Here is a 26,482-nt window from a genome sequence, read left to right on the forward strand (position 1 = left end):
GCCAGCGCCCGCAGGACCCGGATGAGAGCGCACGCTTCGGGGTCTCCGGGAAGTCGCGGCGCCTTCGGATGTGGCGGATGCGGCCGTGAGCCGGCGGGGGAGGTGCGCCAGTGTCCTCCGAGCTCGCCCGCAGACTCCCCACCCCGTTCCGCGCCCTTTGCCCTTCCCCGCATCCAGTCCTCCTTCCGTTGCTCCAGGAGCCCTCGGGCTGTTCCTCCTTTGGGAACGGGAAGGACTGCGGAGGCCTAGAGAGGGAAGGGAGACCGCGATTCGTGCACATCCCAGACTAGAACCTTGCCTGCTTTCCTTTCACTGTCTCAGTTCCTCCAGATCCAGCTGTGCCCTCGCCTGACGTTTGAACGACCACCTGCTCACCTCCTCCCTTTTGCGCGTTGATTCTTCAGACTTCAAAGGGCCCACCTGTCTGCTTGCCCAACGTTATTAGTGCCCCTATTGCTCTACAAATTCGAACCTCTAACACAAAACCAATATTTCTCCGTAGGGAACCTTAATGAGCCAGGAGAGCAGTCAGCCCTGCAGCCTCCAGGGTACCCCACATCAAACAGGCTCCCCGGGAACAAGAGGAATACCACGTGGCTTGGCACACTCGCAGAATGCCAGAGAGGAGCCAACCCCCATTTTACAGATGAGAAAGCTGAGGCTTAGGGAGGAATTGGTTTACCTAAGACCCTCCCCACAACCCCAAGTAGGCTGAGGCAGAGCTATGTTGATTCTTCCTATTGTGCACCCACACAGAGGCCAACACGCTGCTGAACCAGGCTGAACTGAGGAAAAGCTAGAAAGTCATCGTGGTTTATATCTTGCCTTTCCCATAGCAGAGACTCTGCCTGACTTTGGAGGCACTGAATTATCAGTAGTAAAAACACACTCTGTAGAAAAACTAGACATTGGTTTAGATTCTGGCTGTTACCTGTATTACCTTGGACAAGTCCCTAGAGCTCTCTGAGTCTATTTCCCAGAAGTAAAATGGGTCACAAACCTGGCTAGCTCCCCCCATTCCCTTCCCTTTTGGTGCCAAGGCCAGTGAGGGCAAGCGTGTGACGAGCTTTGTTAACTTTTTCGCTGCATGTGATGCCCATGTAAAAGATAGTTATTCTGAGGATCACTGTCCTTTAGTGATGAAGTGGGTGCTGTTCCCGGACATAAAGGCAGACCTGTGCTTGACATGGATTGATCTGTCTTCTGGCAGTGAAGTGCAGGCATGAACCTTGGTCAGCCCCACACTCTTCTCCATCCGTAGCCCATGTACTAGAGTTTGGACTTGGACCGAAGTCTGGGGCAGCTCCCTAATTACTAGGGTGCTGAAGGCGTGATTGTGCCAGTCGACTGCGAGTTCCTTCCGCAGCTTGTATCGTTACCCACTCCTGCAGGTGCTGCTGCTGCCTCCACTGTACTCAGACCCAGGTAGCACAGGATTGTCCATCCTCCAGCAGCTCAGTGCAACGGTGTGAACTCCGCCTGTTTCAGAGCCTCCACACCATGGTGAGTCATACAGGGCCGGGACAGGGGAATGGCAGCATGGTCTCAAAGCAGGATCCCAGCCTTGGGCAAGCTAAAGCTCCTTACACTTTGACTGAGAGATGCTATTGCCTCCTGAGGCTCACGGGTGAAGAGAGAGGGTCATCCTCTCTCCCAGGGTCTGATCCCTGCTTTTCTTTGTTTCCTGGAGGCTGCTGGTCCCAGCCAGGCCTGGGGCTGCAGCCTCTTGAGTCCCTTCAGAGCCACTCTGCCCCTTATCTGGGTCTTGCATTCAGAGTAAAACAGTAACAGTTACCTGCTCTGTAATGGACACTGTACCGGTCACAGAAGGAATCGTGAAGAATGACCATGTGACCGTTCCTAACCTTGGGGCTTATGTGGGCCGGTCTGGAGCTGGGATCTACAGTGTGGGAGGCTGGCCATGTCCCTGGGCTTTGCTCCAGGCCCACTGATTTGAACCAAAACAAGCCTTGAACATATCTGGATTCAAATTTCAGCCTGCCACTGACCAGCTGCATGACCTTTTACAGACCTCTCTGCGCCTCTTTTATTTCATCTGCATTATAAGGCAAATTAAGGCCTACCTCCAGTGGTTGTGTGGTGTTGATCAAGCAGAGTCCTGGAGGCCTCACTTGACTTCCTTTCCTTTTCCATCCTTTCAGGCCACTGAAACCAGGGATAGCACTGGTCCCTAAACCCTCTTCTGGCTCTGTAAAAGACAGATTATCAAGATGGGGAGCAGGCCACTTTCTTGGAGGGTAGTGCTGCTGGAGGCTGGGCTTGGAGTGAGGCCAACTCACAACTTCATTGTGTGTTCCAGTCCCTGGTAGGCTCTGAGAGCCACAAACCCATGTCCTTTCTAGGGTAACCTCTGTCACCCTCCACTTCCCTCCAGCCCCTCGAGAAAGCAGCATGATATGGCCAAAAGGGAACCAGCTTTGGAGCCAGGCAGACCTGGACACCTGCTGGCTGTGTGACCTTGGGCAAAATAGTTTAACTGTGCCTCAGTTTCCTCACTGGGCTCATCTTTCCTCCATAGGGCTGTTGGGAAGTTTTGTTTTGTTTTAGTTTGGTTTTTTTTTTTTGAAACGGAGTTTTGCTCTTGTTGCCCAGGCTGGAGTGCAATGGCGCAATCTCAGCTCACCACAACCTCCGCCTCCCAGGTTCAAGCAATTCTCCTGCCTCAGCCTCCCGAGTAGCTGGAATTACGGGCATGTGCCACCATGCCCAGCTAATTTTGTATTTTTAGTAGAAATGGGGTTTCTCCATGTTGGTCAGGCTAGTCTCGAACTCCCAACCTCAGGTGATCCACCCGCCTTGGCCTCCCAAAGTTCTGGGATTATAGGCATGAGCTACCGCACCCGGCCTGTTGGGAAGATTAAATGAGACATGCTCAAAAACACTTAGAACTAGGCCTGGCTCTTAGTCACTGCTCAGCAAATGGAATCAATCTTATTGTTCTTCTTGCTCCCTACAGACCTAGGCTACTCTGAAGCAGGTGGCTTAGCCCTGGCCCTGGCTGGATGCAGGACAGGTTGGCAGGGAGGCAGCAGAGCCAAATTTTGTACAAAGGAGCTGGTGCTAGCAAGCTCAGGAAGAAGCCACAGCCGGAAGTTCACCTTGCCAGGACCTGGCTCAGCTGCAGGTTCCCACCGGGCCACCAGGTGGCGGTGGGAGCCCAGCCCTCTGAGTCCACATTGGGCCCCAGTCTCACTCTGTCTTCAGGACAAAGCCAGGGGCTGCAGCCCTTGTTCAGCAGACTCTGGCTTTTCACAGCCTGTTTGAAAAAGGGAGTAGCTTCATTTGATTGAGTTTCCACTATATCATGGGCATATACTCTGTTCTAGTAAATCCCTATTTTACAGAGGAAGAATTTTAGCTCCCGACAATGATGTATTTTCCCTGAGTTCCTGCAGCTAATGAGAGGCAGAAGTGGGATTTGAACCCAAGTCCCTGTAACAGCAGAGCTCAAGCCACACTCCATTCTGGCCCCCACGCTACTCACTTCTGTCTGCACCCTGTATCCACTCAGCCAAGCCTGGCGGCACTGCTCTGTAACCCTCCACCAGCCTGTCCACAACCCCTCCTGAGGCTGCCTGTGGCCAGTCCTCTCCTCCCCACCCCTTCCTGCTGGTCACCCGTGCTTCCTGGCACCACCACACTATTCACTCATCCAGGCCTTGGCTTATGCTCCCCCTCTGGCTGGAAGAGCCTCCCTTTTCCCTCCTCCCGTGTCTCCTGCCCCCTTTTCCCTACCCCGGTCCTGCTTATCCTTCCCAGAGACCTCCAGGCCCCTCGGGAGGCTGCGGCCCCTCCTCTATGCTCCCATGGTGCACGTGCGCTCCTCGTGTAGCAGTGCCCACTGCATATGGCTGTGACCTCTGCTGTGTTTCCACTGAGGGCAGGAACAGCATTGTTATCTCTTTTTTTATTTCCGAGATGGAGTCTCACTCTGTCACCTAGGCTGGAGTGCAGTGGCACGATGACAGCTTACTGCAGCCATGACCTCCCAGGTTCAAGTGATCCTCCCACCTCAGCCTTCCAAGTAGTGGGACTCCAGGCATGCACCACCATGCCTGGATCATTTTTCATATTTTTTGTAGAGATGGAGTCTCATCATGTTGCCCAGGCCGGTCTCAAAGTCTTGGACTCAGGCGATCTGCCTGCCTCAGCCTCCCAAAGTGCTGGGATTACAGGCATGAGCCACTGCACCTGAGCTGTTATCTCTACACATAGTGTCTAGCGCTGGGCCTGGCATACCAAGAGGCTGGGGAAATGTTTGCCCTGAGTTGGAGCACCAGGGAGCAGCGGTGGCTGTGGAACCTGCTCAGCTCCTCCCCCAGCATAGGAGCCTCAGCCTGAGGCTTTTCTTCCTTTTGACAGAAGAAGGTGTTGGGCCCCAGTTTTATTAAAATATTTTACACTGCAGGCAACCACTCCCCCATTTTCTTTGTATTGCAGCCATTTTTTCAGAATAAATTGAAGGTATGGTGCAAGACACTTCATAAATTAGGTACTGAATAGAAAGTCACACATTACTGAAAACTCACAGAAATACCCACCTAAGATGTCGCCCAACTCAAGGAAGTCCTGTGCTCCTGGAGTTCCTAGGTGGATGCGGGAGAGGGGTCTACACCACAGCAGTGTGGCTGCGCAGGATGGGGGTATCTGTACTGACCACATTCTGACCTCCTTCTCACTCCTCCCTTGCAGACCTCCAAGAAGCTGGTGAACTCGGTGGCTGGCTGTGCTGATGACGCTCTTGCTGGCCTGGTGGCCTGCAACCCCAACCTGCAGCTCTTGCAGGGCCACCGCGTGGCCCTCCGTTCTGACCTGGACAGCCTCAAGGGCCGGGTGGCACTGCTGTCGGGTGGGGGCTCTGGCCATGAGCCTGCCCATGCTGGTGAGTATCCTGGGGTGGGGCAGGGGGTACTAGTGGAATGGACAGGGCCTCCTGGGGGATCCTTAGTGCTGCCATGAAGTGCAGGTTGGAGCTCAGCCCAGAATCAGGAACTGGGGTACTTCCCACTCTCCCACTCCCTCCGGCTGGGATCAGGGGCCCATCACGGCCTCTCTGAATCTGTTTCTACATCTACAAATCTACGAAGTTGGGCCAAACAATCTCTCAAGTCCTTCTAGCTCTGAGAGTCAGTGATTCCATGAATCTTCTGGACCCTCCAAGCCCAGCAGACCCACCCCGATTCCATGAAGGCTTCCTGACTCTTCCAGCCTAGAGCAGCACCCCTCTTCTGAATTCCCACCTGCTGTGTCCCACGTGTGGATTGTCCTGGCTTCTTTCCTGTGTGGAGCCAGGGACGCAGACTCTCCTTGAGGGCTGCTGGAGGGCAGGGACTAGGATGCGCGTCATTTCTCTGCTTCCTGTCTTCCTTCAGCAAAATCCATTCATTTGGCAAACACTCATGAGCCCACTGTGTACCTGGCGCTGTACTGGGCACTAGGGATACCAGACAGGCAAGGTCCCTGCCCTCGTGGAGCTTATATTCTACTTAGGGGAGACAGACAATAACCAAGTAAACACGAAAGTAAATGAGATCATTTCAGAGGGTGCTAAGTGACTTAGTAAAGACAGTAAAATGGGGCAAAGGAACAGTGAGTCCCTGGGGAGGGAGCTGGTGACTGCTTCAGGCTGGGAGGTCACAGAAGGTCTCTCTAAGATGCCTCCTAAGAAGGAGTCAGCCATGTGAAGACCTGGGGGATCTTTGAGCACCAAGCACACAGTAGGGCTCACCAAACCATGACCCCCGGAGTGTGGGAAGCCCCAGTGACTACAGGCGCGAGTCCCACCCAGCATGCTCACTCCACTCCTTCCACCTCCAGGTTTCATAGGGAAGGGGATGCTGACTGGGGTCATCGCGGGAGCTGTGTTCACCTCCCCGGCAGTGGGCAGCATCCTGGCAGCCATCAGGGCCGTGGCCCAGGCCGGCACAGGTAAGCCTGGCATGCAGGAGGGGCTGCGGCAGGGAGGGCACAGTAAGCACACTGAGCCCTGCCGGCTGCTCCCGCAGTGGGGACGCTCCTTATCGTGAAGAACTACACTGGGGATCGGCTCAACTTCGGCCTGGCCCGGGAGCAGGCCCGGGCTGAAGGCATCCCGGTGGAGATGGTGGTGATTGGGGACGACAGCGCCTTCACTGTCCTGAAGAAGGCAGGCCGGCGGGGGCTGTGCGGCACAGTGCTTATACACAAGGTGGGCTTCCACCGGGGACGTGGAGACTGGCCAGCCCTTTCCAGCCTTCCCTTGCCTGGCAGCACCCAGTAACTGGACCTTTCCAGCCCTTCCCCAAGAAGCTAGTTCTTTTTCTCCAGTGTTCCCTGATCTCAGAAGGCCCCGCCATCCCCTCAGCTACCTAAGCCCAGATACAGGCATTTTCCCAGACTCGTCCCCTTCTCTTCTCCACACCCAATCAGTTGCCCGGTCCTGGTGCTTCTCCTCCCAAATGTACAACACACATCCTCCTCAGACCCCGCCCTCCTGCTTTGCCTTGGTTCAGGGGTCATCTACTCATGCCTGATGGCTGCAGCCACCTCCTCACTGGGCTCCCCTGCCTGCTTCCTGCCTTCTGGCCTTGCTCATCCATTCTCCACACTACTGCCAGAGGTGTCTTTTTAAAATGTGTATCTGACTAGGTTATTCATCCACTGAAAGCCTTCTTGGGTGCCTAGAATCAATACAAGCCCTCACCGTAGCTCCCTGACTCCCCACCTTCATCTCCCATCATCCCTGCCTTCCTCTTTTTTTTATTTTCTTTTATTTATTTTTTATTTATTTATTTATTTTTTGAGGCAGAGTCTCACTCTGTTGCCCAGGCTGGAATGCAGTGGCGCGATCTTGGCTCACTGCAATCTCCGCTGCCCAGGTTTAAGTGATTCTCCTTCCTCAGCCTCCCGAGTAGCTGGGATTACAAGGCACCTGCCACCACGCCCGGCTAATTTTTGTATTTTTGGTAGAGATGTGGTTTCACCATGTTGGCCAGGCTGGCCTCGAACTCCTGACCTCAAGTGATCTGCCTGCCTCGGCCTCCCAAAGTGCTGGGATGACGAGCGTGAGCCACCGCGCCCAGCCATCCCTGCCTTCCTCTTATGGTCTATTCACACCAGCTCCTGTACCTGCCAGGCTATGGATCATCTCTGGCTTTGCTTATGCAGTGTCTGTGGCCTGGAAAATTCTTTCCTTGTCCAGCCTCCTTTTGGCCTGGCTAACTCCTACCATTCTACAGAGGCCCAGCTCTGATGTCTCCCCACCTGGAAGGCTCTCCCTGATCTCCATCTCCCCACTACCCTGAGCTGGTTGGCAGCCAGTCCTAGTGTGGACTCCATCACTGTAATTACCACCTCACATAAATTTTCAATTTATGGGTATCTGCTTCCCTAGCCTCTCCCCAGGCTGTGAGTTCTTGAAGGTGGAGACTGTGACTTAGTCGCCTTTTTTCCTTTTCAGCATATACTAGATGCTTGGTAAAAATTGGGTGGATGGATGGATGGATAGATGGGTAAAGTGGCACAAAATAGCAAGGCTATGGGAGAGAGAACTCTGGAACTCTAGAGTTGGGAAACTGGCCACCCACTGGCTGTGTGACATTGGACAAGTCACCGCCCCTTTCTGGGTCCATTTCCCCATTTGTAAAGTCTCTTCTGACTCCAACAGACTGGAATTCTTGAAGATTCCTGGCAGGTACACTGTGAATGAGGGGAGTTTGCTCTTCTGCCCTAAATATGATGGGCCAGGTTGAGTGTGGAAATCCTGAGGTTCCCCCTTCCCAACAAGAAATTCATCCCCTGCCTGTCTTCCACCCCACATGGTACAGTGATACCCTCCCCCCTGGGGCTTTTACCTCTTTGTGGCTGCAGGTGGCAGGTGCTCTGGCTGAGGCTGGTGTGGGGCTGGAGGAGATCGCAAAGCAGGTGAACGTGGTCGCCAAGGCCATGGGTGAGTGCTGGCCTGGGAGCTGGGGAAGAGAGTGGGGAAGGTTGGACAGCCCTGGGACGAGGAGCAGGTTCCTGTTGGCTGCCTAGCGGTGCTCCCCAGGTTATTCCCCAGGGGTCTAGGGAATGTATCCCTGGGGGAGCTCCTGGGGACTGGTGGCCTTGGGTACCATGGCTGAGGTGGAGAGTCTGGCAGCCTTTCTCAGAGAAGAGGGTACCTGTGGGCAGGGCCTCTGAGATGCTGCTGCCACCCTTCCTGATGCCCAGTGCTAAGAGTGGAACAGTCATCCCTTCATGCCTTGTTTCTCATAGGTACCCTGGGGGTGAGCTTATCCTCCTGCAGCGTCCCTGGTTCCAAACCCACCTTCGAGCTCTCAGCCGACGAGGTGGAGCTGGGTCTGGGTAAGCTTGTGGCCATCCATCCCAGCCCTGCCTGCTCCTTGGCCCTGGACTTTGCCCACCTTGCATACCCTTAGAGCCATCAACCTGGTCCTCTCCCCAGGTGGTCTTAGTATTTTTACCTGGTCATTTGAGGCCCAGCCTGGCCCAACCTGCCTGATTTCTACCTGCTTTGCTGTCTATACCCACGGCTTTGGCCATGTGGAGCTCTGTGCACTGCCCACCTCCTAGCCTTTGCCTGCCATTCTCAGGTCCTCCTGTCCCTGCCAGAATACACCCTTCTTTCAACGGCTGTTCAAAGATCACCTGGCTGCAAAGCTTTCTTTCCTCGCCTGTGCTTCCTCCTTAACTATCTCTAGTTAAAGCTATCTCCACCACCAGGCCACAAGCTCCCAGAGAACAGAGATCGTGTTTTTCATTATTCTGTCCATTTCCATCCCCCACTCCCGCCCACTTACTGTGTGAGTCCAGCACTGTGTGAGTCCTTGATAAAAACGATAAGCAAATCCCCAGGCCTTGAGTGGGTCAGCAGTGATCACATCTATCCGCAGGGATCCACGGGGAAGCTGGTGTGCGCCGGATAAAGGTAGGTGGTCCCTCTGGCACAGGCCGCCCTAAGGCCAAGGCCCCCCAGATGCAGCTCATTCCTGGCTCCCTCTGACAGATGGCAACCGCCGATGAGATTGTGAAACTCATGCTCGACCACATGACAAACACCACCAACGCGTCCCATGTGCCTGTGCAGCCCGGTGGGTAGCCTCTCGCCCGCGTCTCCCAACCCCTCCTACACCTCTGGGGAGGAGATGCCCAGAGGGTCTCACCTGGGGTGTCATGTCTACCCGCAGGCTCCTCAGTTGTGATGATGGTCAACAACCTGGGTGGCCTGTCATTCCTGGAACTGGGCATCATAGCCGACGCTACCGTCCGCTCCCTGGGTGAGCCATGCACTGGGAAGGGGATCCTACAGCCCTTTGGAAAGGGCTGAGGGAGGGTCTTGTGATGGCAGAGAACACGGACTGTGCGTCAGATAAGCCTGAGTTAAATCGTCTCTCTGCCACCTAATTGCCGGATACCTTGAGCCTCTGTTTGTTTTCTTGTCTGCAAATTGGGGGTAATAATAATGGTACCTGCTTTATACCATTGTTTTGAGGATTAAGTGAGATTAAACATGTGTAAGACACTCAACACAGCGCCCAGCACCTGGCACGAACTGAGTAAATGAGACCTGTAATTACTTATCTTCCCCGACGTAGAGGACACCTCCAGGGAACATGGTCATTTGTGGGGTTATTGAGGGATGCCTGCCAGGAGGAAATCAAGACATCTCCCTCCCGACCTCAGAGCCCCAGCTTCCAAGGTCCTTGCTTTTCTGTTGTTTTCTTTCCCTGATGCCCATTTTTCCCTTTTGGACTGCCACACTCTGGTATTGCAGAGGGCCGCGGGGTGAAGATTGCCCGTGCCCTGGTGGGCACCTTCATGTCAGCACTGGAGATGCCTGGCATTTCTCTCACCCTCCTGCTGGTGGATGAGCCTCTCCTGAAACTGATAGGTGAGACTTGGAACCTGGGGTCACCCAAGCCAGGGCTCCTTGTAACTGGAAGGAGCCAGGGAGACTTGGAGACCCCGTCAGGGCTGACCATGACAATCAGGGCTCTGGAGCCTGTGAAGAAGGCTCTTCCTGGGCTTCTCCAGCCTTCTCCAGCTCTCACTGGACTAGAAGGAGTTGGTATTAGGATCCTCCTCAGAGAGGCCTGACCCTTTCCCAGGGACCCTCTCTCCATACCCCTGTACACAGTAGGCATTCAGTCCATGCTTGTCAAGGTGGACTCCCTTCCTCCAGGGCTGCTGAGAAAGCCAGGCCACCAGGGTCAGGATGGGAGGGTCCAAGCCCTGCTGAATCCCTGGCTGGACAGCCGTGTCTAAGAGAGTTATCTTGCTGCCCTTAGATGCTGAAACCACTGCAGCAGCCTGGCCTAACGTGGCTGCAGTCTCCATTACTGGGCGGAAGCGGAGCCGGGTAGCCCCTGCCGAGCCCCAGGAGGCCCCTGATTCCACTGCTGCAGGAGGTACCAACCCCTGCCTTTGGGGAAGGGACAGGCTTCCCAAAGGATGCAGGAGTATACGGTGGGGTGGGTAGGGGCCCTGGCACCCACATCTCCCACCATAGTCAAGTGTGGTTGTGAGAAGGGCCCGGTGGGCCTGTTCTTCAGCATCTTCCCTTTCTAGGCTCAGCCTCGAAGCGGATGGCACTGGTGCTGGAACGGGTGTGCAGCACCCTCCTGGGCCTGGAGGAACACCTGAATGCCCTAGACCGGGCTGCTGGTGACGGCGACTGTGGCACTACCCACAGCCGTGCGGCCAGAGGTTGGTGCCAGGGACTTTGCCAAGTGAGGTCATTCACAAAACCTTAGCCAACCCCTTCCACTTGTTTCCCTGAAGGCAGGGACCTTCTTTTTTTTTTTTTTTTTTTTTAGAAGGAATCTCACTCTGTCGCTAGGCTGGAGTATGCAATGGTGTGATCTTGGCTCACTGCAGTCTCCGCCCCCCGGGTTCAAGTGATTTTCCTGCCTCAGCCTCCTGACTAGCTGAGATAACAGGCATGCGCCACCACGCCTGGCTAATTGTTGTGTTTTTAGTGGAGACGGGGTCTCGCCATGTTGGCCAGGCTGGTCTCTAACTCCCCACCTCAAGCCATCCGCTCGCCTTGGCCTCCCAAAGTGCTGAGATTACAGGCATGAGCCACCACACCCGGCCGACAGGGACCTTCTTAACACCACAAATGTATGAGGTTGTTATCTTAGAATTAAATGAAATCCTTCACAGTGAATAACTTACAACTCAAGGCGAACTTATTCTGTTATCCTTATTTTTCTCAGTTTACCCAGACCAGTGAAAAGCTCTTAACTGTCCAGCATCATTCATTCGAGGAAAAGGTATTTGGTGCCTGCCCTGGGGCAGGCACTGCTCTCAGCTGTGGATACAGTAGTGAACAGAGCAGACAGAAATCACTGCCCTCATGGCTTATGTTCTGGGTGGAAGACAGTCAACCAGATAAATCAGTAAAACACAGAGGATGTTAGCACAAAGGGCTAAGGAGAAAAAAACCAAGCCAGGGAGCAGAGTACAGAGCGTCAAGTGGAGGGCTTCGGGGCAGGCCTCACCTCCCCAGGCCCCTTTCGGTTACGCAGCCCAGCCCCTCTCCAGACTGCACACTGGATGTGGAAAGGGATCTTGGGAAGCCTTCATTCCACTTCCCTGTCGGCCTTTTCCAGCCTTCATTGGTGCTGGCTGGAAGTCTGGCAGATGGAGGGAGGATCTCTGAATTCCTCCCCATCTCTCTCTGCCTGCAGCAATCCAGGAGTGGCTGAAGGAGGGCCCACCCCCTGCCAGCCCTGCCCAGCTGCTCTCCAAGTTGTCTGTCCTGCTCCTGGAGAAGATGGGAGGCTCATCTGGGGCGGTGGGTGCCTGGGGGCTGAAGGGCTGACAGGGAGGTGGCTGGGCTGGCTGGGGTCCAGGCCAGCACCACATGCTCAGTGTTGTCATCTTCCCCAGCTCTATGGCCTGTTCCTGACTGCGGCTGCACAGCCCCTGAAGGCCAAGACCAGCCTCCCAGCCTGGTCTGCTGCCATGGATGCCGGCCTGGAAGCCATGCAGAAGTGAGCCAGAGCGCTGTGCATCAGACCAGGGATGGGCTGGGGGAGGTGGTTGGTGACATCTGCGCCCTGCCAGGCCCTAGCCCAACCCTCAGAGTGATTCCCTTGGTTCCCTATAGTGAGCGTCTTTCACTCTCTTTCCCTGCCAGGTATGGCAAGGCTGCCCCAGGGGACAGGACTATGGTATGTACTCAGGCTGTGGCCCCAGACCTTTCTCCTTTTGGCCCTGTAAGTCTAAAGAGCACCCTCGGTTGCAGAGCCCGTGCTCAGCCCCCTTTCCTTCACCTTGTCCAGCTGGATTCTCTGTGGGCAGCAGGGCAGGAGCTCCAAGCCTGGAAGAGCCCAGGAGCTGATCTGTTACAAGTCCTGACCAAAGCAGTCAAGGTGAGTGAGGCTGGGCCCAGCCACCTGGGGAGACAGGCTTCTAGCCAGCAGACTCCTGTCTCCATGTGACCCTGAGCAAGTTAATAACCTTCCTGGACCGCAGTTTCCTTCTCTGTACAATGGAGATGAGCACCTATCTCAGAAGGTGGTTATGTGGCTAAGGAAATATGTAGAGCCCCGCACACTGCCTGGGATGTGACAGGGCCTCAGTGAATGGTGACCCTTTTCCCTGCTGGAAGTAGATGAGAAGTGACTTTCCATTTGGTGACAGAGCAGAGGGTGCTGGCAGAGCCAGGGCAAGGGCGTGCAGGGCCAGGCTGCACGGCAGAGACGTTCTGCCCATGGCAGGAAGGAGGCGGCCTGGTGATCTGCCCTTGAACCTGCTCCCACACCCCATCCCCCAGAGTGCCGAAGCTGCAGCCGAGGCCACCAAGAATATGGAAGCTGGAGCCGGAAGAGCCAGTTATATCAGCTCAGCACGGCTGGAGCAGCCAGACCCTGGGGCGGTGGCAGCTGCTGCCATCCTCCGGGCCATCTTGGAGGTCTTGCAGAGCTAGGATGTGTGACTGCCTCCCTTGGCCTCAGCTCCTCTCACTGCTGTGCTGAGGTGGCCTTTGTCACTTCCTTCTGCCTTCCAACCCTCACCTTCCCCCGGCCTGGCCCCATTGGCCCACCCTCTAAGTTGAGCAGGAAATCCTCCACCAAGCTTCCAGAACTACAGACAGCACCCAGAGCGAGCTGGAGTGGGTCCCCATGCCTCTCCAGCATGCCCTTTCCCTTTGCAGGAGGGTGGAGTCCCTGGGTCATGCCCTCCCCTGCCAGCTCTGGGCTTCAGAGATAAGGCATTTTCCTTGTGCAGCCTTTACCTGGCAATCCTAATTTGGTTTTAAGACTCCCTGTGAAATGCCTTCCGCACCTTAACCCCAGTGAGCGTGAAAAAGAAAGTTAATAAACTATAATACATGGAAGCAAGAAAGACACTGCCTCCTCTGAGGGACCTTTTCCCAAGCATGTAAACAAGGGGGCCCACAGCCCTGGCTGCAGGCATCATGACCCATCTTCTACCAGGCAGATCTTTATTACCTGAGCCCCTAAGGCAGTGTCTCCTCAGCTGGGCTGCTTCCACTGAGACCCCCGACCCATCCCCTTTCCAGTACACACACCTGATGCATGTAAGAATGGTAGAGGGGCTTTTCTCAGCATTGAATTAACAATTCAGTGGCTCCTCGGGAGTCGAATGGGCATTTGGGACACCAGAAGGAAAATAAATCATCATAGTCTAAGATTCAGTTGTAGATCAAAAAATGCAGCCAGGCCGGGCACGGTGGCTCACACCTGCAATCCCAGCACTTTGGGAGGCCAGGAGTTCAAGACCAGCCTGGGCAACATGGTAAAACCCTGTCTCTACCAAAAAATACAAAATTAGCCAGGCATAGTAGTGTGTGCCTGTAGTCCTAACTTGGGAGGCTGAGTTGGGAGGATGGCTTGGGCCCAGGAGGTCGAGGCTGCGGTGAGCCATAAGCATGCCACTATACTCCAGCCTGGGCAAAAAAGCGAGACCCTGTCTCAAAAAAAAAAAAAAAAAAAAGAAAGAAAGAAAGAAACTGCAGCCAAGCCATCCCCTAGGTCTCTTTCTAGAGCGATCACTGATGGCACCAGGGTGAGCAGGGGCACTGTATGCATGTGGAGACAAACAGCACATGCCTGGCACACATGTAGGGTAGGGAGTAGTTAAAGGCACTGGCTGTCGACTCATACACATGATCTGAAATCTGATTCTGCTTTAACCCAGCTACAGGAGCTAAGGCCTATTTTTTAGCCCTTTGGGATCTGTAAAATCAGAATGGTACCCACCTCACGGGGACATGAAAGGATTCAAATGAATTGATGAAGATGGGCCATAAAGCCCAGCACAGTCCAAGTGCTCACTCACTGAGAGTTACGGTTATCACAAGGGTTGGGCCCCCAGCCCCTCCCAGGTCATCTGCTCTACCACTAGCTGGTAGGAAAGAGCCTCCTGCCCCCCAAACCCCCGTCACCTACTTGGCCCAAATTTGGCTGCAGGCTCCCCGAGTGCCTGGGCTTCTCTACCCAGGGTCCTGTCTGTCGGCTGCACCATACATCCCTGACCACAAGGCATCCACGTGCACAGGAGTATGCGCCCAGCAGCTGGGAAGGAGGCTGGCCTCAGACGGTGGCCTGTGGATCCCAGCTCTGTCATTTCCTGGCTGGGTGACCTCAACCTAGTCACCCTTTTTGAGTCTTGTTTTCTCAGATTATGAAATAGGAAAAATGTTCTTCCTCGTGAGATAAGCACGTGCCATTAGCTGTTAAGGACATCGCACATAAATGAGCTGCATGTGAATCCACACATGCCATTCCATGAAGACAGAGGATCATGTGGATCTTTGGTGCCTTCCGGTTGGCCCCTCCCTAGGTCTGTGAGGGTCAGACCTGTCCTGAGGCTTTTACAAATTGGCCCAGAACTCATTTAACCACAGCATCATTTCATCAGAGGGCTGTTATTAGAGACTGAATGTTTGTGTCCCCCCCAAATTCCTGTGTTGAAAGGCTCACCCCCACTATGGTAGTGTTAGGACGTGGGGCCTTTGGGAGGTGATTGGGTTATGAGGGTGGAGCCCCAGAGAGCTCTCACGCCCTTTCCACCATGTGAGGTTATGGTGAGAAGATGGTCTCTGAGGAAGCTGGCCCTTGCCACACACCACATTTGCCAGCGCCTTGATCTTGGATGTCTATAGCCTCCAGAACTGTGAGAAATAAACACTTGTTGTTTAAGCCACCCAGGCTATTATATTTTTGTTATAGCAGCCTGAACAAAGACAGCTTTGATTCTTAACATATTTAATGAAACTCGAGCTTCATAAACCAGTGAAATGCCTACCCCTATGGAGACGGGGAGCTGGTCATGGGACCCAGGTGCCTGGAGGACATCCCAGTGGCTTTGAAGGCTCCAGCCAGTCAAGACGGTCAATATTAGCCCTTCTGCCAACATCTGGCAATGTGAGGCTGGGGTGGACGTTGGCCTGATGTTGCCAGGAGTAGGATGCTGATGCTGCCAGAGAGTAGGTGGGCTCCAAACCCCAGGCTTCTCACTTGCTTACTAAGCACAGCAGTCTGAAGCTTGGGACCTGGCAGTGCGTCTTTGGAGAAGGCAAAAAAGCCACAGCAGCAACACTTAGGAGAGGAGCAAGACCCTTCCCGCTCCCCACCCTATTTCCTCCCCTGAAGAAGAGCAACAGCTCAAGCTCTAGCATGGCACAGAACGCTAGGTTGGGCCAGGCAAGCAGCCATGGTGGGGGCAGGTGAAGCAATGTGGGTCTCAGCAAGGAACCCCTCTGAAGGTGGCAGTGGCTCCCAGGGCTGCTGCACACAGGACACCACAACTTTGGCATCAGTTGCATGGTGAGCTGCAGAGTGGTCAGAGGGGCTGGGGCCCTGCCAAGAGAGCAAGGCCGGACCTGCCCAGTGGGAGGCAGGAAGGCCCTGATCCAGCAAGGAGAAGTAAAGGAAGTCCACAGCCACCTCTGTTACTCATCGCTACTGGGACATCTGGGGACAGGCTCTGTTCTTGGGAGAGCAGGTCACCAGGATTTGTAGGGCTGCCTGCCGGTGACAGACACGTAAGTCACAGGGAAAGGCCGGGATCCAGGCCTCAGCTGTAGCAGCAGCTGGAAGAGGTGGAGCCGCATGGTCACAATACATGCAGACACAGAGCAGCAATACGAAACAGAACAGCTCAGAGCAGTCAGCTCCTCAGCAGAAGCTGCGTGGGCCGCCACTCCCCCTTTCTGCAATCACCCCATGATGTCTCCACCCCACCTCACATCCAGATGGGGCTGGATGGCAGAGCAGATGAAGCCTGCTCTGTGGCGGGGCAGCCTAACTGAAATGCACACCTTTATGGGGGAAGTGGACGGACACCTCACCTCCCTCATGTTTCACACCGTGGACTGCACTTGAGTCCCAGCTCTTCACCACATCCCTAGGAGTCTTAAGAGGAAATCAGTCTGATTTCTTCAGACAGGAGCAGCAAGAGCGGCCAGAGCGAGGAGGACCTCGTGTGAATGGAGGACCTGAGAGGCTGACGCCAAGGAGTGCAGAAGCCAAAGCCACCAAGGAAAGCAGACAGGCAGCAAGCGGCCGGAGAGGGCAGGCCCAGCACCCAGGCAAAGCCACCAAGGAAAGCAGACAGGCAGCAAGCGGCCGGAGAGGGCAGGCCCAGCACCCAGGCAAAGCCACCAAGGAAAGCAGACAGGCAGCAAGCGGCCGGAGAGGGCAGGCCCAGCACCCAGGCAAAGCCACCAAGGAAAGCAGACAGGCAGCAAGTGGCCGGAGAGGGCAGGCCAGCACCCAGGCAAGAAGTCTGGGCCCAGCATTCGAAGAAAGTCGCCTGCTGAAACCAGCCAGGAGCCCTGGGAAGAGCAGAGCTTCTGAGGGGAGCACAGGCTGCACCACCAGGAGCTCTTGGGAGCCCCTTCCTGCTGCTTCACTCCCCATCATGCAGCAGGGGCTGGAAAGAGAGGCAGATGCCCAGGAGTTAATGACATGATGCAGGAGTCACACCAGGCCCAAGCTGTTCAGACAGACCCCCAACCTGCAGGGTGGTCCCCATCCAAGCCACCAAATCCCTCAGGGAAGCCCCAAAGTCCCTGAGCCTGGTACACACCCCGTCTCCCTACATCCCATCAAGACCTGCTCTGAGCACTCAGCTGGTCACCAGGCACCCATCCCACTAGACTAGCCCCCAGGCTGGTAAAGGAGAAATCACACACCCTTGTCACAGTCAAGCCCTTCCTTGGGGAAGAAGATAAGGCCACACTTCACCCCACAGAACCACAGTGATTTGGGGGGGAAATTCTGTCTCCCAATGGACAGACTGGGGAGTCCCAGCATTTCACTGGTATGCGCTGGTTTGGGACCAGTGTTCCCCATCAGCCACCCTAACTCCACCCTCAAGTTACTTGGTTTCCTGCTGTGCCACAGGGTAAGTCTTCTTGTCAAGGCCCCAGCCTTTCGTGGGAGATCCTTCTCTAGACCTGGCCCTGTCCCACCCTGGAATGTGGGACTGGAACCCATACCTGTCTGTCGGTCAGGATCCCCGGCTCTGGGCGCTTCCAAGATGAAGCCAGAAGGATGTAGAGCACCAGCAGCCCAAAGGCCACCACCAGCATCCCGGTGCTGTTGGCAAAGACCGCCTCACTGGGCAGGCTGTGGTATGGCCTGGTGGTGTTTTTCCTGAAGATGACAAAACAATGTGAGCCCTCGAGAGATTTTTCCACCTATTTTTGTCTAGTGGGAGACTCGATGTCACTAACAGAGGGTGAGAAAACCTTCCCGGGTCCACATGTGATCCAGAATTTTAACACCCTTTCTTTTTTTTTTTTTTTTTTTTGAGGCAGAGTCTTGCTCTGTTACCCAGGCTGGAGTGCAGTGGCACGATCTCGGCTCACTGCAAGCTCCGCCTCCTGGGTTCACGCCATTCTCCTGTCTCAGCCTCCCGAGTAGCTGGGACTGCAGGTGCCTGCCACCACACCCGGCTAATTTTTTGTATTTTTAGTAGAGACAGGGTTTCACCATGTTAGCCAGGATGGTCTCGATCTCCTGACCTTGTGATCCGCCCGCCTCGGCCTCCCAAAGTGCTGGGATTACAGGCGTGAGCCACCATGCCCAGCTGAATTTTAACACCCTTTCTAAGTCCCTGCAAATATTTGTATAATGAGCCAGGTGCAGTGGCTCACTCTTGTAATCCCAGCACTTTGGGAGGCCAAGGCATGAGGATTGCTTTACCCCAGGAGTTGGAGACTAGCCTGTGCAACATAGTGAGATCCTGTCTCTACAAAAATAAAACTTAGCTAGGTGAGGTGGTCCATGCCTGTAGTCCTAGCTTGCTTAGGAGGCTACATTGGGAAGATCGCTTGAGTGCAGGAGTTTGATGCTGCAGTGAGCTATGGTCACACCATTGCTCTCCAACCTAGGCAACAGAGTGAGATGCTATCTCTTGGCTGGGGGGATAAAAGGAGAGACAGAAGGTCTTCCTATGTTGCCCAGGCTGGACTCCTTCCACCTCAGCCTCCCTAGTAGCTGGGACTACAGGTGCATGCCACGGCACCCAGCTGTAATAATCCTTTTACCCATGAGGAAACTGAAGCTCAAAGCAATGAAATTAACTTGCCCAAAGTTGCATAACTAGTAAATGGCACAGCCAAGATCGAAACCAAGGTCTGACCTTAAGTCCTAGTTGCTTTTCCACTACACCCCATTGCCTCAAAAGAATGGACAGTAGTGGTCAGGCATGCAAGGCTCTAGAGTCAGACTGCCTAACCTGAGTCCCAGCTCTGCCACTTACTGGCTGTGTGCCCTTGGGTAAGTTACGTAACCCCTCTGTTCCCTCATTTTTTTTTTTTTTTTTTTACCTGAACAGTCCTATTGCAGAATCTGTTCCCTCAATTGAAAATGGCAATGACGGCCGGGTGCAGTGGCTCATGCCTGTAATCCCAGCACTCTGGGAGGCCGAGGCGGGCAGATCATGAGGTCAGGAGTCCGAGACCAGCCTGCCCAGCGTGGTGAAACCCCGTCCCTACTAAAAATTCAAAAAATTAGCCGGGCATGGTGGCACACACTTGTAGACCCAGCTACTTGGGAGGCAGAGGCAGGAGAATTGCTTGAACCCGGCAGGTGGAGGTTGCAGTGAGCCAAGATTGTGCCACTACACTCCAGCCTGAGCGACAGAGTGAGACTCCATCTCAAAAAAAAAAAAAAAAAAAAAAAAAGAAAATGGCAATGACAACAATACCAATCAATACCAATGATGTAGGGTGGTTGACAGGATTAAATGTAAGGTGCTTAGTACTGTTTCTGACACACAGCAGGTGCTAAATCAAACTGATGCTCAATAAATATCTGCTGACTTACCAATTTCAACCTAAAGAAAGATCAATTCTGTTACTTTCCAGATCAGGAGTGGACCCAACCCCAAAATCTCTCCTCCCTTGGGTGAGTCCTGTGATCACAGGGTGTATCTTTTGAAGACCCTATTCCCTCCTCTTCACCTTAGAGTTGGGGACCCCACTGCACTCACAAACTGAAGAAAAGCTTCTCATTAATGCCCGAAATGACGGATGCGATGGACAGAGAGAGGATGGCGGCTCCAAAAAAGACGTGGATAGGTTTTAGGAGGCTGCGCAGCCACATGGACGCCCAGGGCAGGAGGAAGACAGCAAAGCCCAGGAACCACTGTGGACAAAAGGGAGGACGCACCCGACTGTGCTATGTGTGACCAAAGCACATCCCACCCCATCAGTGCCTCCTCCCCATCTCTGCTCCCTGGCTCTTCTTTCACAACTCAAACCTTCCCACCTGGCATTGCCCACTACCGTGCTAGCTTCCTCATTGTGGCCTATTACCCAAGCAACAAGAACAGTAAATGACATGCTTAGCTACCATCCCACTCCCAGCAAACCCAACCACCTTGTTTGTCTCTGGTTCCTTCCAGTCCTTGCTCATAAAACTCTTCACTCGCACAGACCTGAGATCAGAATATGGAAACCACTTCAAGAATTCTTTTGGTTCACAGAGGTGGGAGTGGGGAAAGTGGAAGCCAGATGGCTGATTAGAGTCAGCATAGTGCGTGCCATGACAAAGTTAGCAGAGAGCGCTCTGGGATGAGAGACGGGCAATGGGAGGGATAAAAGGAACAGGGTAAGTTCAGGCCACTGACCTCCCACAGCCCTTGAATAAACTGTCAGTTCTACAAGATAACAACCTGCAAGTCTCTCTCCAAGCAGTGAGCAGAGGAATATTTGGTGCTCATGCAAGTGAACCCCCAACCAGAGCTCATGGCTCTGGGAACCTCGAGGAGGAGAACAGAGAGAACCCACCTGGCAGGCGAAGAGGAAGACAGTGGTGATGCCCAGCCAGCTGTGCAGGGAGTAGAGGTTGGCAGTCCTTCCATGGTTGTGAAACGTAAAGACAGCAACCAGCCCCACAACAGTGAGGACGAAGGCCATCAGGTGCAGCGCTGCATGGAGGAGTTTCCAGGGCAGTTTGGGCCCCACCCACGACTGGGGCAGGCGGTACACCAGCGACGCTGCAGGAGAGAGTAGTGCCAGGGCTCAGCCTCTCCCCTCGAGCTCACCCAGACATCAGGGAATAACCCTGATAGGATCCTACACAGCTTCCCAGCAAGGGAACAGGAAATGCTAGGGCACTGGTATCAACTCCTCGGCATCTTCTACCCTCCCATGATTTGTGGGATAACAGCCAAGAAGGGAGGAGAGAAGGGCCAGTTAAAAAGGGAGGAGTGGTCAGGCAAGGTGGCTCATGCCTGTAATTCCAGCACTTTTTGGGAGGCCAAGGTGGGAGGACTGCTTGAGGCCAGGAGTTTGAGGTTACAGTGAGCTATGATCATGCCACTGCAATCTAGCCTGGGCCACAGAGAGAAATAAATAAATAAATAGATTCCAATTAAAAAGGGAGGAGGGCTGGGCACGGTGACTCATGTCAGCACTTTGGGAGGCCAGAAGTTCAAGATCAGCCTGGGCAACATAGCAAGATCCTGTGTCCACAAAAAATAAAAATAAAAAATATTACCCGGGCATGGTGGCACATGCCTGTTCTCTCAGCTACTTGGGGGACTGAGGTGGGAGGATCACTTGAGCCTAAGAGTTCAAGGCTGCAGCAAGCTATGATCATCCCACTGCACTCTAGCCTGAAAAAGAGGGAAACCTGTCTCCTAAAAAAAAAGTGGAGGGGGGAAGCAGGTTTCTTGGACCTCTCATTCTATTTTCACAATAATAAATTCAGCTTGTTTACAGTTTCTAGGCTAAAAAGCATCATGACAGTCATTGTTTCATCAAACTGAATTGTCACAAGTGAGGCTGGCTGTCAACACAGGTACTAAGGTCAGGCAACATAGGTCCAAATCCAGGCTCTGCCTCTTAGCTGTTTGGCCTCTCCTTTCTTTTTTTTTTTTTTTTTTTGAGACAGAGCCTCGTTCTATCATCCAGGCTGGAGTGCAGCGGCGCAATCTCAGCTCACTGCAAGCTCCGCCTCCCGGGTTCACGCCATTCTCCTGCCTCAGCCTCCCAAGTAGCTGGGACTACAGGTGCCTGCCACCATACCCGGCTAATTTTTTGTATTTTTAGTAGAGACGGGGTTTCACTGTGTTAGCGAGGATGGTCTCGATCCCCTGACCTCATGATCCGCCCGCCTCAGTCTCCCAAAGTGCTGGGATTACAGGCGTGAGCCACCACGCCTGGCCTGGCCTCTCCTGTCTAACTCTCAATTTCCTCATCTGTAAAAGGGATATAACAGAGCCCACCTCACAAACTTGTAAGAACAAAATGGGATGATATATGTGAACTGCACATGGTAAGCTGCTATCATCAATGGCATCGTATTGCCATTTTACAAATGGGGAAAATGAGGCTCACCGGGGCCCCAAGGCACAGATTTGAAAGCATGGGACAAAAAGATGGATCCCAGGTTGGGCGCAGTGGCTCACGCCTGTAATCCCAGCACTTTGGGAGGCAGAGGCGGGTGGATCACCTGAGGTCAGGAGTTCGAGGCCAGCCTGACCAACATGGTGAAACCCCATCTCTACTAAAAAATATAAAAATTAGCTGGGCATGATGGCGGGCACCTATAATCTCAGGTACTTGGGAGGCTGAGGCAGGAGAATGGCCTGAACCCAGGAGGCGGAGGTTGCAGTGAGCCAAGATCACGCCATTGCACTCCAGCCTGGGCAACAAGAGCAAAACTCCATCTCAAAAAAAGAAAAAAAAAAAAAAAGATGGATCCCGGAAGAGCAAGCAAGTCCCTCATTCAGTGGCTTGACTAAACCATGAGAGGCTTCAATCTCCTGTTCTCTAGAGCTGGTTAAAAACTACAGCTCAGGTCGGGCATGATGGCTCAAGCCTGTAATCCCAGCACTTCGGGAGGCTGAGGTGGGCAGATCACAAGGTCAGGAGATCAAGACCATCCTGGCTAACACGGTGAAACCCTGTCTCTACTAAAAATACAAAAAAAAATTAGCCGGTCACGGTGGCAGGCGCCTGTAGTCCCAGCTACTCGGGAGGCTGAGGCAGGAGAATGGTGCAAACCCGGGAGGTGGAGCTTGCAGTGAGCCGCTATCACGCCACTGCACTCCAGCCTGGGCGACACAGCAAGACTCCGTCTAGAAAAAAACAAAACAAAACAAAACACTACAGCTCAAAGGCCAAATCCAGCTCCCTACCTATGTTTGCAAATAAAGCTTTATTGGAACACGTGATCCACACTTGTGTGTATGTGTTGTCTATGGCTGCTCTCACAATACAGTGGCAGAGCTGAGTACCTGCAACACAGATTCTGTCTTGCAAAACTGAAATATTTATCTGACCCTCTATAGAAAGTTTGCCAACTCCTGCCCTAGAGTATCTGTGAAGCCACCCTTCTGAGATGCCCCCCGTCTTAACCCCTTCCTCCCCCAAATGACAGCTAGGCCCAGAGACAGCCCAACCCACCCTACCCCCATAGCCCCAAGCCCAACATTTACAAAGGCCAGCCTTGGAGAGGGAAAGTGCAGCTTTGTCCAGCCTGGGCCCTATCCCACCTCCCTTCCTGACCTCTTACTCACCACCTCCATAGAATACCACCATGCCAGCAACCATAAGCACTGGGTGCCAGTTGAACATGTAGATGCTGCCATTCCAGGCAAAGCCACCACGCCAGTACTGCATCCAGTAGATAGTGAAGAGGATGCACATAGAGCCCAGGGACCCCAGCAGCAGGCAGGACAAGTAGAACCGTCCAGACACCATTCTGATCACGCACTCCTAGAAGAAGGAGAAGTCACAAATCTCCACTGGCTCAGGTGCACCCAGTTCTCTGGCTAAAGGAGGTAACACTGATTTCGCTCTTGGCCTGTGGGATGGAATCTTTTTGCTTCAGTTCCCCTGCATCAGCCTGGGCGCCACCCCCCACCCGAGGCCTCAATGCCTGGGTGGGCCTGATCTTCAGTCACAATGACTGAGGCCCCACCCCAGCACCTGGCAGTGCCCAGACAGAGCAGCAAACTCAAGGCTATGGCTGGCCCTGGCGAAGGCCAGATGCCAAGGCCCAAGACCCAGAGTCCTGGGATTCCTCTCCCCTCACAGGACCAGAAGGTAAAGAATTACCACCCCATACCCCCCAGGAAAAAAGGGACAGGAATCAAAATCCAGGCTAAATCACGCAAACACCCAGGCCTTGGGTTCTAAGATAAGAAGGCAAAAATTACAGTCTGAAAAGAGCAAACACCCCACTATTACCCTAGACAGGAAGGAGTCAGAAAAGTTCTTCCCCATAGAGTAAGCTCTATGGGGCTAATCTTCACTGGAGAGGTAACCAGGCCTTCACTCCACTGCCCACACTCCACACCTTGAACCAGCTGATGCCCCTCAGCTGTCTCCAGCCCTGAGACTTCTGCTTTCTCTTCCTCTGGGGAAAGTCCAGAGAAGAAAAGAGGAAGCAACAACTCATGGTCCAGAAAGCAAGAGATTTATTTTGAGATTTCCAGAAGTCCTTGATAAACCCAGAAACCAACTCTGGTTTCAGGCATGGCAAATGCTTAAAGCCCTGAGCAGTTGCTCTTAAACGCTAGGTGAGTGGGCAAAGCCACAGGACTGGCCCTGCTTTCAGCTAATATGTAGGCAGCACGGGCCCAGGCATCAAGGCAGTCACCCTGTCCCACGGACTCACACCAAGAAGGCAACAGTGTGGCTTCCTGCGTTGAGGTCCCTCACTCGGAAGCAGCTAACAGCCAATAGCCCCCACGGAGGTAAAACATTTGACTGCTCACCTTTAGCCCTAATGATAGGCTCAGAGAACTGGCCTGGGCTCCAATTCCTGCGAAATGGGCACCTTGAGCAAATCACTTAACATTTGCAGGACTCACCTGCAAGAAAGGCATGGCAGTAAGAATACTTGAACAGTAAGAATAACGAACACCAGCTATGAGCATCAGAGCCTTACACACAAGATCCCATTTACTCCTCTTAACCCTGGGAGGCATATTATTCCTTGAGGAAACTAAGGCTGAGAGAGATAAGTAATTAGCATGAGGACCCAGTGAGAGTGGGTGGGGAGTTCCAAATCCTGTATGTTTAGCTTCAAGGCCCACGCTGCTTCCTTGACCACAGGTTGTCAGATCAAGTGAGAAAATGAATGTAGCACACTGTAGAAGTCAAGTATTAGAATTCTTTGCTGGGCGCGATGGCTTATGCCTGTAATCCTGCACTTTGGGAGGCTGAGGCAGGTGGATCACCTGAGGTCAGGAGTTCGAGACCAGACTGATCAACATGGTGAAACCCCGGTCTCTACTAAAAATACAAAATTAGCCAGGAGTGGTGGTGGGCGCCTGTAATCCCAGCTACTCAGGAGGCTGAGGCAGGAGAATTGCTTGAACCAGGGAGGCAGAGGTTGCAATGAGCCAAGATTGTGCCATTGCACTCCACCCTGAGCAATGAGAGCGAAACTTCATCTCAAAAAAAAAAAAAAAAAAAAAAAGGCTGGGTGAGGTGGCTCACACCTGTAATCCTAGCACTTTGGGAGGCCGAGGCGGGCAGATCATAAGGTCAAGAGATCGAGACCATCCTGGCCAATATGGTGAACCCCCGCCCCCATCTCTACTAAAAATAAAAAATTAGCTGGGCATGGTGGCGCGCGCCTATAGTCCCAGCTAGCTACTCGGGAGGCTGAGGCAGGAAAATCGCTTGAACCCGGGAGGTGGAGGTTGCAGTGAGCTGCGATCACGCCACTGCACTCCAGCCTGGCGACTGAGCTAGACTCCATCTAAAAATATATATATATATATACATAGAATTCTTAGTCATCGCTGTCACGCACTTCATCCTAACTACTAACATGCAGCTCATGTTCCTTGTGCCTGCCCAGGCCTCTCAGTGGCCCTCAGCCATGCCATGCCAGCTCTCCCCATGCTAGGGGTCCACCTACTTAGGTAAAGATGCACAAGGTGACCCAAGTTGGCAGTAATCTCTGAGAAAGGAAGGTCCGGCCAGGCACGGTGGCTCAAGCCTGTAATCCCAGCACTTTGGGAGGCCGACGCAGATAGATCACCTGAGGTCAGGAGTTTGAGACCAGCCTGGCCAACATGGTGAAACCACATCTCTACTGAAAATGCAAAAATGTGCTGGGTGTGGTGGCGCACGCCTGTAATTCCAGCTACCAGGGAGGCTGAGGCAGGAGAATTGCTTGAACCCTGGAGGGGGACGTTGCAGTGAGCCGAGATCGCGCCACTGCTCTCCAGCCTGGGGGACAAAGTGAGACTCTGTCTCAAAAAAAAAAAAAAAGAAAAGAAGGTCCAAGGGCTGCGGGGAAAAAGCTTCCATGAAGCTGGCAGGAGAAAATCATGCCACCAGCCTCCTAGAAGATTTGTGACTCAACTACTTAACTCAGAGATTTGCTACCCAGCCTCAGAACTGCCTCCTCAATTCCTCCAAGGGCAGAGGACGTTTCAGATCACCAGATGTTCACCTAAAATACTCTCCATCCTTCAGTGAAATGTAAGAGATCTTGATCAGCAGGCTCACTCATCTGACAATATCTACTTCCACAACTGTTTTTTTTTTTTCTTTGTAAGAGGAAAAAGTAAATGCAGTCCGAAAGGATCTGTAGTCACACCCTAGAAAAGGTCCTGGTTTACTGCTCTGTGACAGACTTAGAATAGACCCTGGGCACACTTTCCTGACAGAGAGCTGCAAAGTTATATTGCCCTGCTCACAATACACAGATAAGCCCTCCTACTTCCTGAAATAGAGCAAAGCAGGAGAAAAGGAAGAATGCAGTGAAGGACCAGCACAGTGATTCATGCCTGTAATCCCAGCACTTTGGGAGGCCCAGGCAGGTGGGTTACCTGAAGTCAGGGGTTCGAGACCAGCCTGGCCAACATGGCAAAACCCCGTCTCTACTAAAAATACAAAAATTAGCCAGGCACAGTGGCATGCGCTTGTAGTCCAAGGTACTCAGGAAGCTGAGGCACGAGAATTGCTTGAACCCAGGAGGCAGAGGTTGCAGTGAGCCAAGATCACGCCACTGCACTGCAG

At 53.4% G+C, this 26,482-nt stretch overlaps 3 protein-coding genes across 10 annotated transcripts in view; 2 read left to right on the forward strand and 1 right to left on the reverse strand.

Moving 5' to 3' along the window:
• On the forward strand, positions 1-20,871 carry TKFC (triokinase and FMN cyclase). 5 transcript variants are annotated; one of them, XM_063782577.1, is made up of 19 exons: positions 5-102; positions 1,392-1,503; positions 2,978-3,145; positions 4,714-4,903; positions 5,839-5,949; positions 6,027-6,208; positions 7,870-7,948; positions 8,257-8,346; positions 8,895-8,929; positions 9,008-9,092; positions 9,189-9,278; positions 9,776-9,892; positions 10,290-10,409; positions 10,570-10,707; positions 11,694-11,800; positions 11,896-11,999; positions 12,146-12,179; positions 12,291-12,380; positions 12,785-13,356. In XM_063782577.1, exons 5-19 carry the CDS (start codon positions 5,856-5,858, stop codon positions 12,935-12,937), a joined length of 1,518 nt encoding a protein of 505 aa, XP_063638647.1. In that variant the 5' UTR covers positions 5-102; positions 1,392-1,503; positions 2,978-3,145; positions 4,714-4,903; positions 5,839-5,855; the 3' UTR covers positions 12,938-13,356.
• Positions 15,226-26,482, reverse strand: part of CYB561A3 (cytochrome b561 family member A3) — a 13,584-nt gene continuing 2,327 nt past the window's right edge. The window contains exons 2-7 of one of the 4 annotated variants that reach the window (XM_063782952.1): positions 24,220-24,315; positions 23,017-23,215; positions 20,279-20,487; positions 19,480-19,634; positions 17,480-17,636; positions 15,226-16,911 (exon numbers count right to left, since the gene is read on the reverse strand). In XM_063782952.1, the coding sequence (XP_063639022.1) occupies positions 16,888-16,911; positions 17,480-17,636; positions 19,480-19,634; positions 20,279-20,487; positions 23,017-23,200 (729 nt within the window). In that variant the 5' untranslated portion in view covers positions 23,201-23,215; positions 24,220-24,315 and the 3' untranslated portion in view covers positions 15,226-16,887. Of the gene's footprint in view, positions 16,912-17,479; positions 17,637-19,479; positions 19,635-20,278; positions 20,488-23,016; positions 23,216-23,689; positions 24,129-24,219; positions 24,316-26,482 lie in introns of those variants that run through there. The other 3 variants (XM_009423233.3, XM_009423234.5, XM_009423232.5) reach the window with 3 other exon arrangements.
• The window catches only part of TMEM138 (transmembrane protein 138), a 20,949-nt gene continuing 17,903 nt past the window's right edge, over positions 23,437-26,482 (forward strand). Inside the window, exon 1 of the mRNA XM_054662321.2 lies at positions 23,437-23,545. The gene's annotated coding sequence lies outside the window, so the exon portion shown is untranslated. The remainder of the gene's footprint in view (positions 23,546-26,482) is intronic.

The sequence above is a fragment of the Pan troglodytes genome, chromosome 9 (assembly GCF_028858775.2).
Source record: "Pan troglodytes isolate AG18354 chromosome 9, NHGRI_mPanTro3-v2.0_pri, whole genome shotgun sequence".
NCBI classification, from domain to species: Eukaryota; Metazoa; Chordata; class Mammalia; order Primates; family Hominidae; genus Pan; species Pan troglodytes.